The sequence below is a fragment of the Eutrema salsugineum genome, unplaced genomic scaffold (genome assembly GCF_000478725.1).
Source record: "Eutrema salsugineum unplaced genomic scaffold, Eutsalg1_0 scaffold_5, whole genome shotgun sequence".
NCBI lineage: Eukaryota > Viridiplantae > Streptophyta > Magnoliopsida > Brassicales > Brassicaceae > Eutrema > Eutrema salsugineum.
This window is the reverse complement of record NW_006256612.1, coordinates 8,300,636-8,313,335: the sequence shown is the minus strand read 5'-3', so window position 1 is coordinate 8,313,335 and position 12,700 is coordinate 8,300,636. Positions and strand designations below refer to the sequence as shown.

Sequence of the window (12,700 nt, the reverse complement as noted above, 5' to 3'; positions counted from 1 at the left end):
CCATCGAAAGAGCTTGAATCGCAATTCTTCGAAAGTATCGGTATTAGTTAGATGCTTTCCACCAAATATATCTGGAAAGTGTTGAAGAAGATAGAAAATGAGTAATTATTAGACTGATTTTGATAACAAACAAAGGAAAAAAAAAAAAAGATAAAGAAACAAAAACGAAATGAAGTTATCTCAGAAACAAAAAACAAGAATAAAAAAAGGGGATGAAGAGAATCTTTAAGTACACAGAGCAAATGAAGAAGAGTCAAGGTTATACAACTTATGTATCCTTGGAAGGAGCAGAAGCTTGAGCTCCAAAGGCAAAGTAGTCTGTGATAACCTCCAAAGGCATGCCTTTCGTCTCGGGGACTTTCAAGTAAACAAAGATCCACGAGATAACGCAAACGGCGGCGTAAATGCTGAAAACACCAACGAGTCCGATGGAGCTGAGGAGCACGGGAAGTGAGTAAGTGACAATAATGTCTCCGATCCAGAAAACCATAGCGCAAATGGCAATGCAGAGACCACGGACTCTTGTTGGGAAGATTTCAGAACAGAGGATGTTTGGAATCGGACCGTAACCCATCACGAAGAAACAGAAGTAGAGCACAACACAGGCAGTGGAGAGCGCTGCGTTTATGACTTTGCTGATGTGGACGAGCTCGCTAAAGACGAGGACGATGAGTGAGATGATAAGAACTGGGATTGTCCAGAGAAGTAATGCTCTGCAAAAGAAAAAGATAAAAAGATGGTTTCAGAAACAAGAAGATCATGAGAAAACCAAGGAATTGAGTAAAAGAGCTTATTAATGACCTTCTTCCGGAGACATCCATGAGTCTCATGGCAACAACAATGGCTGGAAGCATGAGTAAACTTGTTAAACCGCTGATGAGGAATGACGCAGAGATGGTACTTAATCCGAAGCTTGAAAGAAGAATGTCTACGCCAGCACGTTCAAGAATCTGAGGAGTGTAGTAGAGAACTCCATTGATACCCGAAAACTGCATAGAAGGTTTAACAAATGTTAAAAACGATCAAGAACTCTATATTAGTGTGTGAAACAATCAAAAAAGATTCATTAACCTGCTGTAGTATCTGTATTCCTACACCAACAACCAACGCACGCTTGACACCAGGTTCAAGAAGGGCAGACCAGAGTGGTCCAGCCGGAGCGGTTTTCTCCGAGGGAATCATGGCGGATCCATGGATCGATTTAGGACCAAGAACGGATTTGCTCACAAGGGCAGAAGCGTGAATGTAGCTGCCTCCTCCATCAGGACCACCAGGAAGAGAAATGATCGAGCCACGTCGAGATTCTGTACCGTCTTCTCTAAGGTAATACCTTTTGTATTCACCGTTGTCATATCTATATCCCATATGCCAACCACCACCAATCCCCATGCTGCTCTCGCCGTTGCCTTGCATAAGCGTGCTGTGCCGTCTCATGCTAAGCGCGCTTCCTCTTGTAGGATTCGGGATCATGTCCTTGTCCATGCTCGTGGTCTGGCGAGACATCAACGGGCTGTGAAGATCGTTATCCGAGTCATCATCTGCTGCACCATCATCAGTAGCGTAGTCATCATGGTCTTTGTTGTAGTTGCTCTCAACGTCTTTTTCCCAATGAGCTGGTTTACCATGTGGTGGGGCATCACCATTAGTGCTGAACATGCTTCCGAAATGAGGGAAAACTCCACTCCTCGTGTTTGCTGCTGGTTCATGCATTTCCCCGTGGAGACTGCCGAAGAGATCCACAAGCGGGTCTTTGAGGATCATGCTACTTTGGTTTGCTAAGCTTCCGTGGCGAGAGCGTAGGGCTAGTGAACTCTGTTGTTCAGGGACAGGTCGAGCAATGTAAGATTGGTTCTCGTGTGTACCGTAAAGCCGCATTTGTCCGTCCTCATCAACGGTTTCAAGCGTATCTTCTGCTTCATGATCCTCCAAAGCTACGAAGAGATCCTCTAATGTTTTCTCTCCTCCGATTTCTAGACCTTCAACAAGCAAAGCCATCTCATCTGTAACATCTTCTCTGCCACATAACTGTTGAAGAACGCGCTTAGCCTCGTCCATTCTTCCTTTACTAACCAGCCAACGAGGAGACTCAGGCAAATAAAACACCGTGAAAAACAAATAAACGAGAGAAGGGATAGAGAGGACACCGAGCATCCCTCTCCAGCTAGGCGCATCGCTCAGTGACATAGCGAAAACCATACAGTAAGACAAAAACATTCCACCGGAACCAAGAAACTGAGGAAGAGTGTTGAGCTGTCCTCTGATCTCAGGAGGAGCGGTCTCAGAGATGTAAACAGGGACAAGCGTGACAGCGAGTCCAGCACCAAACCCATCAAGAAGCCTAGCTAAGCACAGAACATAGACATTTGGTGACCACAGCATTATCAAACCGCTGAGGAAATACATTATCGATGATAAAATCAGCATCGGGCGTCTCCCGAGCCAATCAGAGATCGGTCCTGAGCAAGTGGTGATGACCGTGGCACCGATCAGTGACATGGCTACCACGAGACCTTGAACAGAGGTTGGCAGATTCATGTCTTTGTTGATATAAACCATAGCTCCTGCAATCAATTCAGTTTTTAACAACATTGCAACATTTTTTTTACAAAATCTCAAAATGATAAATTGATCTGATCTGATCCAAAAAACAAAGTTCTATTCCAGCAAAAGAGTGAGAAAGAAAATACAAACCAGCAATGGTGGCATTGTCCCATCCTTGCAAGAAATTACCGATTGTGGCGGCGAGAGCAACGAGAGTCGCTCCCTTCATTGTTCAACCAACCCTAAACACCACCAAAATTCAAATCAGCTCGACTCAGTGATTCTTCATTTCATCAAAGTTTTAGTCAACCATTCCAAAAAAAAAAAAAAACTTTTAGACCTTTGAAAACAATCCAGATCTAAATCCCAATCAAAATGATAACTTTGATAAACCCAGAAGAAATTTCCTCCATTAGATTAAAGAAAAAAAATCCTAAACATAAAGTTGATGAATAGAAGTGAAAAATGCAGAAACCTAAGAAGGAAAAGAATTGCTTTTTAGTATCCACATTCCTCAGTAAGGAAGCTTATGTGAAAGCAAAGAGATAAAACCCAAAAGATTGCTTCACTTTCTAGGAAAAAAGGTCTCACCTTTTCTTTTTCTTCTCAAAGTACAATTCTCCGGCAATTACGAGAAATGGAGCTCTTTTATTATTTGCCTTTCCGTCTCCGATTTATAAATCAAGAAAGAAAAGGAGGCGTTGAAATAGGGATGATTGATTTGGACTCGCTTGATCTTTGCCAAGTTTAGAGATATAAATTTTATTACAAACAGGCTCCGGTGATGGAATCTACAATAAGGACAAGAAACGGTTTTTTAAAAATTATTGCTACAAATGAAGTCGAAAACACATTATTGCTGCAAAAGATGTTTTGGTCTTTTTATTTTAAGGAGATTTGGAGCAAGTTCCCAAGAGAGAAATATGCTCGAGAATCTGCCGAGAAAATTCTCACCGCCGGGATAACTTATTTTCTCGGGAAAGTAGAAAAAAAAAGAAAAAAAAATTGCATTTACATCAGTTCTTCTGACGGCTAAAAATCTTTGGTGGAGAGCGATTTACGAGGATTCTAATGTTTTCGAGGGTTGTAATGTTTTATATAGAAAGTCATTAAGGATAAAAAAATTGACTAAAGACATATCTTAAGATCTAGACATCTTTATAACATCAAATTTCTGGGGAAAACAATATCTGAATGCAAATAAAAATCATTGTCATGACTCATTTATGAGTAGATATGGGTAATATATGATTTAGGGGGTCCGTTCGTTCGTTTTTCGTCAAGATAAGTTTATTTTATATGATTGAAAGTTACATTCCCAAATCTATCTTTAGAGTGGTCCGGTCGTCTGTCACTTTCGTGTAAAGGCTGAACTTTTTTGTGGACGTTTTCTTTTCAAATATTACGGGAAATGAAAAAATTATTTATATTTTGCATGGAAAAAACTGTTAAAAATTATATATCTAAAAAGTAGATTGCTAGATTTTATAATTGACTAAATTGTTTTAAATTAGTACAAAATATTTGAAATGTATTAAATGATGTGATATGTATACGAGTACTATCAATTATGTTGACAAAAAGATTATTATTAATGATATTGTAAAGATTAATTTTGAAATTTAGATTTAAATATAATCATAATGGATATATAAAAACTTAGTAAAGCACATTTAGTTTTGATCAGATCTGTATGTCGACAAAATAAATAAATCAGATATCGACAAAAATAAATAAATCAAACTCGAATGTGGACAAGTTAAAACATAAATTAGATTTAATGACTTGTTATTATTAACAAAAGTTATAAACTCAAAACCAAAAAAGATTAAAAAATAATATCACTAAAAAAAAAAATATTATCCGTTAAAATGATAAAAATTAGCAATATTAAAAGTATAATTAATTTAAAACGGTACAATTAGTTTTGAAACTACAATTAGAGCGGGAATGAATTAGATATTTAAAATTTTCAAAATATACGGATCCAGATCAGTCAGATATAGAAAAAATTATTATTTGGATTTTTCAAAAATAACTAAACATAATTAAAATAATATTATAAATTAATAAATATTAAAAAATATCTTATTGACAATTCAAATAATTCTTTACAAACACTTTTGGAACATATTTGTAACAGATATTCAAAACAATAATCTTCAAATCCAGTTATCCAAATCCAAATTTAAAAGTTTCAAATGATATTTTTTTATGTGATTGGAATGAATTATTATTGTGCATCTTCCTGACTAGAAATAGCTGTGGTCAATAAGGAAAATATAAATTCTAGTCAATTTGTATGTTTTATTCGTAAAAATGGTCTCTCCTTACTTGCAAAATACCATTAATTTTGATATTTTGTATAGAGATTGTATTCCTCTGGTTTGGCAGATCTATTGACTACGTTATTTTTTGAAAAGTTACACTATAACTTGACATGCTCGTTAGCTCTTTTAGTTTTGCAACAATTGTACTCTACTAACTTGGCAAGTCCATGGCTTTACTCTATTGACTTTAGAGATTCATTGACTAAGCTAGTTTTACAGAAATGTTTTCATCCTAGCTTCACGTGTCCTCTCATAAGTAAGTAACAAACCATAATTGTTGAGTCTTGATTACCCAATTACTTTTGGTTTTATATTCTTCTTAACTCCTTATTTATGGTGTATTTCAACAAACATTATTAATAAATCAATTTTTCTTTTTAAAAATCTAAAACCAATAACTTAAAATTTTGGTCATTTTATTTGCTTACTAATTTCTAAATTCATACACATTACTAACAACATTTTACTAAGCACAATCACTTATTACAAAAATATAAATTTTATTATAGCTTGTAAATATATTTTTCAAAGGTACAAAATATATTATTGAATATATTTCATATTACAACCCCCAAAAAGTTATAAATATTAATTTTGTTGTCTCAATATTAATTTGTTATCTTTTAACTATAGTATTTACCAACACATGTAGCATATCGGTTTGTTATAATTATTATCGTCAGTTTTCCGCTATATGAATCCAAATCCATACATTTCATATTTACATGTTGGTGACGAATAAATCGATAAGTTCATTGCTATTTTATTTATTCCAGTAGAAACAATAGTTAGAGCACTTTAAAGATTGACAATCAGTAATCGGAATCTCTTTTTTTTCCTTTCTATATCACGAGTTAAAATCTAAAGAAGTTAAGTAATATTTTATGAAATCCAAATAGCAGAAGAGGACAAAAAGAAACAGCAATGAAGGTGAAAACGTTTGAATAAATCAGGACCGGATCAAAATGGAACATGCAAATACAGAGGATCCACGTTATAAATCAACATCCCAACCGATGTTGCAAGTTAATAACGTGCTCACTGGTCTTTTTCCCATAATCTTTCATTCATTAATATTCTTTAGTCAAATTAGTCATTTAAATCTTCAAAATAGTTTATAACTATATGTAGACTTACAAACTGGCCAGACTTCCAGATATATCATATATATATATACGAAAACCGAGCATAGTCTAGATAACAAATCAATACGTAATAAAAACACCAAATCAAAGATATATATTTCAACTTTGAGTCGTACATTGGTGGGGAGCTTACAATTCGTGCAAATCATGATTCAGTTTACAGGAATTCACAAGTGATCATGTGGCTTAAGTGTAATAGCTCATACTTTAGACATATAACACACACACACACACAACCGTTGGACGTACGGCAAATTTGCGGAGAAAAAAAAAAGAGTTGGAATTTTGGAAAAAAAAAAAAAGACAAAGATTACTAAACAATCACATACTCCTATAAAACTACTAGTAAAAAAAAAGGGTAAGTGCATTGGGAGACGAACATGGCGTCAATGAGAGGGCATGTGATTTTATAATATTAGTGCTTTGTCACTTCCTCACGTACCTTTTTATGCCCTACCAATTACTTCTCCTCTACTTGTATTTAATGTATAAGGAATAATCAAAAATGAAATATTTAGTCGACAACAAGATACATCATGATAAATCTCAACAAAATTCAACAGTGAAAGAATATATGTATATTTTTTTATTTATGCTACGAGTTAATGAATTTTTTGTTCTCTTTGCGCCAGGCAATTTGAGAAATAATATCCAACGTTCCACTTTCTATATTTATTAAGTCTGAAGTTATAGATACTCTAATAGATACATGACCTAAGAAAATTAGACAACGGTCTTTTTCTTCAATTCTTGGTAGAGTTCGTGCTCCCAAATCATTCGAGCATCTCCGACCACGTGTCTCCACCTCAAACGGATCTTATGATATGTTTTTTTTTTCTTTTTCATTTTCATATATTTTGTTGATTTTATCTCTACAAACGAAATACCAACTAGGCAACTATTGATTTAATTAACACAAGTAGATGTCCTGTAAAGATAGAACCAGTGAGTTTTCCATTGAACTTTTACTTCATAGTGGTTGGTGGTCATCACTCATCAAAAGATAAATAAGCTGTAAGTATGAAGATCTGATCCTCCTAACTTTGTTATCAGATATCTTGGTGGATTGACAGGTCAAACTTTGTTCTTTACAGAACAATATATTATAAAAAGACAAAAGAAAAACACTTACACTGTAATCTCATGTTTTCGTAATTTTTTTAGATTAGCCTGTTTAAGAATTATGGTAAAAACAAATTAGAAAGTTTATAACATCGATTAAAGTTTAACATATACTCGTTCCCACCATTATACATATATGGTTTGACAAAAATTGAAGCCTACTAAACAAATTGCACTAAAATTTTTTTCCTACTTGAACCACTCTCATAAACGGTCGTTTTTGCATAAACGGCAACCAGACGCTGATGAATAAACCCGGAAAGCTATAGCTTCAGAATAATTTTGCATTACGAAAGAGGGTTAGTAATTTAAGGGCCGCAAGATCCATAATTTACCTATTGCTACTAAAACCTTTAATGGATTAGGATTTGGTGATTTCTAGACTAAAGTTGCATTAGCGTTGATCAAAACATATCATCAGTTAAACTACATAGTTGTCTTATTGGGGGGACTTTTTGGGCTTCCTTATTATTAAGGTTGCATTTTATCATTTGATATTGTATAAAAGATAGTTGCATGTTTGTGTTTTTATATAATCTAATTTATTAATAGGTGTGAATAGATTGAGAAAGAATTATCTATTTGTTTTGTTTTGTAAACAACACATTACATAGACTTGAACTCTGTGATGACACGACGATGCTACTTAGTATCTAAAACTTCTTAAATAAGAAATGGCTTTTTCTTTCCTCTTTTCATTATTTTTATTTTTTTAATGCTGAGATACTGAGTTAGTACAAATGTACAATCCATATAACCTTGTGGAAGCTGATTTTCAAAATTCACCTCCTCTAAATGAGTATGGGCTTGATGATGAGTATGACATATATCATTCCGGGGGCCTCTCTTGGATGATTGGACTTCTGGCTGAAACAGAGGGTTCTGATGCCGCAGAGAACTTACTCATCAAACATATGTTTATTACTTGGCGTCAAAGTAACCCCAGGGAAGAAAGAAAACTAAGCTTAAAGACACAGACTTTATACAAGATTCAGATTCAGACAACTTTACTCTAAAGAAAAAAGATCAACGTCTATCAAAATCTTCGGCTTATATAAACAAACCCTTCTCTTCCAATTACTCTATCAACTAACAAAAAAAAGTACAATTTGAGAATTACCCAAATGGCTGTCTCTTCGCCTACAAGAATCCTCTGTTTTGTTCTTGTCTTATCCTCTGCATCTCTCTCCCTCTCTTTTGCTGCTTCCCACGATTACTCCATTTTCGGATATTCACCCGAGGATTTGGAGTCTCATGACAAACTCATCGAACTCTTCGAGAACTGGATCTCCAATTTCGAGAAAGCGTACGAAACCGTTGAAGAGAAGTTGCTTAGATTCGAAGTTTTCAAGGACAATCTGAAGCACATCGATGAAACTAACAAGAAAGTGAAAAGCTACTGGCTTGGTCTCAACGAGTTCGCGGATTTGAGCCACGAAGAATTCAAGAATAAGTATTTGGGGCTCAAGACTGATATAGCGAGACGCAATGATGAAAGATCTTACGAAGAATTCGCTTATAAGGACGTTGAAGCTTTGCCTAAATCTGTTGACTGGAGAAAGAAAGGAGCCGTGAGCTATGTCAAGAACCAGGGCTCTTGTGGTAATCTCAAATCTTGGACTCTGATGTGTTAAAGTCTCGATTTTTTCATTAAATTTTTCGTTCTTCAATTGGTTCGCAGGAAGTTGCTGGGCGTTTTCCACAGTAGCTGCAGTGGAAGGTATAAACAAGATTGTGACAGGAAACATGACAACATTGTCTGAACAAGAACTCATAGACTGTGACACAACCTACAACAATGGCTGCAACGGTGGTCTCATGGACTATGCTTTTGAGTACATTGTCAAGAATGGAGGTCTTCGCAAGGAAGAGGATTATCCTTACGCCATGGAAGAAGGAACTTGCGAGACGCAAAAGGTTTATGCGTAACTGAAAAAAAAAAAACAAGAATAAAAGAAAACATAATAGTAATCACACTAATACTCTCTGTTTTTTATACAGGATGAATCTGAAATGGTGACTATCAATGGACACCAAGATGTACCTAAGAACGACGAGAAGAGTCTCTTGAAGGCATTGGCCCATCAGCCTCTCAGTGTCGCCATTGATGCCTCTGGTAGAGAGTTCCAGTTCTACAGCGGCGTAAGTACATATATATTATTTAAACCTATGAAGCAAGAAAATGATTGATCAATCTTCTTGATGTTTGAATCATTGTGTTTTTGGTATATGAAGGGCGTGTTTGATGGGAGGTGCGGAGACGAGCTAGACCACGGTGTGGCTGCGGTTGGTTACGGATCAAGCAAGGGTTCAGATTACATCATTGTGAAGAATTCTTGGGGACCAACATGGGGAGAGAAAGGTTACATCAGGATGAAGAGGAACACTGGGAAACCAGAGGGTCTTTGTGGTATCAACAAGATGGCTTCTTTCCCTACCAAAACTAAGTGATGAGATCATTCTCTCTTATCTGAAATTTGATCATTATCTTCATATCGATATGAATGTTATCATGAATTTCTAATCTCAATTGTTTTCGCTTTTGATTATTTGAATAGAACTTGATGTAACAACTATGAGCAATAAGAAATTTCTAAGAATGAAGCCAGAGCTTAAGGAGCTGAGTATAAAATGATGATTTAAGAAAAAAAATGAAAACTACACTGAACAGCTAGAATTAAAGTAAACAGAGTAAGCACCTATCAAGAAATTTCTTGGGTAAGAAGCAATTGTTAAAAAAAAAAAAAGGAACCTCAAAGACAAAAATATTAAAGAGTTAACAGATCAATAAGCAATAATGTGGTCTCCGTTGTTTGAACTTGAACTTATCATCATTGTGTCTGAAGCAAAGTGCTCGGGGAGGATTACCCGTCAACAATCTGTGGCTCATCTTCACTCTCATCATTGTTATCTTGTTCATGCTCATTTTCCTCCAACGATCTTCCCATGGTTTCCCTCGTGAAGAAATACGTCACAAAGATTCCGGCGATGCAAACGCCACCAAGAATCAAGAAAGCAACTCTCATACGGTTCACTTTGGGATAAACCTGGTCTGTATCATTGCTGTCCACTTTCTTCGTAGCCCACAAGAACCCAACAGTGCCCACAATAGCTCCAAGCTTACCGGCGGCGCCGGATATGCCATGGCAAGTCGACCTAAACCTAGCCGGAAAAAGCTCCGCGGGAATGATAAAAGTTGTAGTGTTGGGACCAAAGTTACAAAAGAAGAAAACCAAACCGTAGAGAACCATAAAGCCTTTATTAGTCTGCTCATGCTTTGACCAATACCAAGTGTACGGAATCCCAGCGACTAAATAAACAATGGCCATGAAGAAAAATCCCATAATTTGGATTTTGACACGACCTACCTTGTCGATGAAGTAAACTGTGAACCAGTAACCTGGAATGGTGGAGCAAGCGGCGATAATGGCTCCTAATTCCGCCACCTCAAAGGCTGCGTCGTAGACGTTTTCGGTGGTGGAGGAAGAAGGTTTATCGGAGTAGTGACTGAAAATTTGGGAGAGGAGGAGGTTGCTTGTGTAGAAGACGACGTCTACTAGGAACCAATTAACGGAGGCGGCAAAGAGGTCGCGGCCGTGGAGGCGGAGGAAGCGACGGGAGAAGAGTTTGTAGGAAGGTGGCAGTGGAGGAGGTGGTGGCTCCGTCGTGGTTTCTTCGGAGATATGAGATATCGACATGACTCTTTCCATGTCTTTTGCTGCTTGGACGATGTTGTTTTCCACAAGTGCTGTGTATCTGCATGCATCAGTACTACTTTTAATTAATATAAGTGCCGTTTTTGTATACCATTTTACAAAATGGAGTATTAAATGTTATATTGACTTTTTCTAATTTTTCTCTAATGAATGCAATAGACTGTTGGAAGAATTGAAGTAGCTAGAGTACGTGTGGGGATAATTTAAATTAGTTCTAATGAAAGAAAAAAAATATGAGTAGATTAGCTGGAGCTGATACCTGAGCTAGATATAAATATTTGAAGAAAGAATATAAAAATAAAGATAAACAAATAAGTGAATGTATGATTGGTGAAGACTTTTTTTTTGTTATGATTGGTGGAGACTTGTAATGGCTAAATGTTGAATACGTAAGGATAAGTTGGATGATAAGGTATATACCACAGTGTTTGGTATCTATCCGGAGTATCTCTCACAAAGTCAACTGACTCTCATGAAACGAACCACTAATTTGTAACGCTCTAAATAATTGATATCTAAATATCTTATAAAACCTAGCTATTAAAATATACAAATTATATTAATTTTGTTTAAGGAATCTAGCTAATATTAGATATATGTGTGGGTGTGATCGGCACAGTTGGATATCAAAAGAATAGTCAGTTACTAGAGGAAAATTAGTTAATAACTTACAATGTACTTATGTAGAGAAATGTTCACATTTACAAAAAAAAAAATTGGGTTCTTTCATGTATGTATGGTGACAACTGAAAAATGCGTTCCTTCACTCATCAAAACATCAATAAAACTTATAAAGGAAAAAAAAAATAGTGTAATACTAAGTCTACAGAACGATATCAGCAAATAGTTAAGCTTCCAAGATTTTATTATATGTGGGACAAGTATAGCCACTAAATAGTGAGATAAGAACGTTTTGCATCACGTCCTCTCTGATTTGTGATTGGATACATTATGAAAATATATTAGTGATAGTTTTAAAAAAAGATGAGAAAGTCTTTGGACGGACCTTGCGGTTTCAGGCATCAACATTCGCCAGTAAAACGTCAAAGCAGCGGGAAGAGCACCGATCATAAGTATAAGCCTCCACGCCACGTCAGCTTCCGCCGGAACATCCTCCTCCTCCAAACCGCCGCCGCCACCTCTTTTAAACGCCACGCAAACAGCCATCGTCACGGCGGAGCTCACAAGAATCCCAAACCCTTGCATCGAGAACACGGCCGCTATAAACGCGCCACGTGTCCTCTTGTTCGCGAACTCGGACATAATGGTAGCCGAGAGCGGGTAATCACCACCGATACCCAAACCGAGAATAAACCGAAAGAAACCGAGGCTAACCATAACGCAAGACCGACGAGTCGTGCATACAGAAAAGCCACAGCCAAAGGAGCTTAGGATCATGATGATCAGGCAAAGACCGTAGACTCGGCGACGGCCGACTCGGTCACCGAGATAACCGAAGACGAGTTGACCCGTTGCTGTGCCGAGCAGAGCTATGGCGAAAGAGGTAGAGAGGACGGCTGTGTTGATGGAGTCTCCGTGGTAATAGACATGGCTAATCATTTTCATGACCGGTGCGATGCAGAAGAGATCGTAAGCGTCGGTGAATAAACCCATTCCTGCGACTATTATCGCTTTGAAATGGTACCATTGTATCCGAGCTGCGTCCAGCGACGACAATACCTTTATTGGCATCGTCTTTTTCTTGATCTGCGACTCCGAATCCAGAGCTTTTTCTTTCTTTTTCCAACTTTTCCTTTTGGTTTGTTTTATCCAAGTTTTGTGATTTTAGTAGGCACAATAAAAAGTAAAATTTATAACAACAAATCTCTATGAGCATGGAATATGC

At 36.7% G+C, this 12,700-nt stretch overlaps 3 protein-coding genes across 5 annotated transcripts; 1 reads left to right on the top strand and 2 right to left on the bottom strand.

The window, feature by feature from the left end:
* Positions 1-86: 86 nt before the first annotated feature.
* On the bottom strand, positions 87-3,657 carry LOC18992850 (monosaccharide-sensing protein 1). 3 transcript variants are annotated; one of them, XM_006416294.2, is made up of 6 exons: positions 3,557-3,657; positions 3,133-3,332; positions 2,692-2,783; positions 1,072-2,561; positions 802-989; positions 87-713 (listed from the first exon to the last, which is right to left on the bottom strand). In XM_006416294.2, the coding sequence occupies exons 3-6, from the start codon at positions 2,768-2,770 to the stop codon at positions 269-271; spliced, it is 2,202 nt and encodes a 733-aa protein (XP_006416357.1). In that variant the 5' UTR covers positions 2,771-2,783; positions 3,133-3,332; positions 3,557-3,657; the 3' UTR covers positions 87-268. The 3 variants fall into 3 exon arrangements, with proteins under 3 accessions (XP_006416357.1, XP_006416358.1, XP_024008186.1); XM_006416295.2 differs by having other exon boundaries at positions 3,133-3,574; XM_024152418.1 differs by lacking the exons at positions 3,133-3,332; positions 3,557-3,657 and adding an exon at positions 3,017-3,048.
* Positions 3,658-8,228: 4,571 nt separating this feature from the next.
* Positions 8,229-9,760, top strand: LOC18992849 (cysteine protease XCP2). Its single transcript, XM_006416293.2, has 4 exons — positions 8,229-8,740; positions 8,820-9,055; positions 9,140-9,280; positions 9,374-9,760. Exons 1-4 carry the CDS (start codon positions 8,263-8,265, stop codon positions 9,587-9,589), a joined length of 1,071 nt encoding a protein of 356 aa, XP_006416356.1. The 5' UTR covers positions 8,229-8,262; the 3' UTR covers positions 9,590-9,760.
* Positions 9,761-10,002: 242 nt separating this feature from the next.
* Positions 10,003-12,641, bottom strand: LOC18992848 (probable inorganic phosphate transporter 1-8). The gene is made up of 2 exons (XM_006416292.2): positions 11,861-12,641; positions 10,003-10,894 (listed from the first exon to the last, which is right to left on the bottom strand). The coding sequence occupies exons 1-2, from the start codon at positions 12,544-12,546 to the stop codon at positions 10,003-10,005; spliced, it is 1,578 nt and encodes a 525-aa protein (XP_006416355.1). The 5' UTR covers positions 12,547-12,641.
* Between the last annotated feature and the right edge of the window lie 59 nt (positions 12,642-12,700).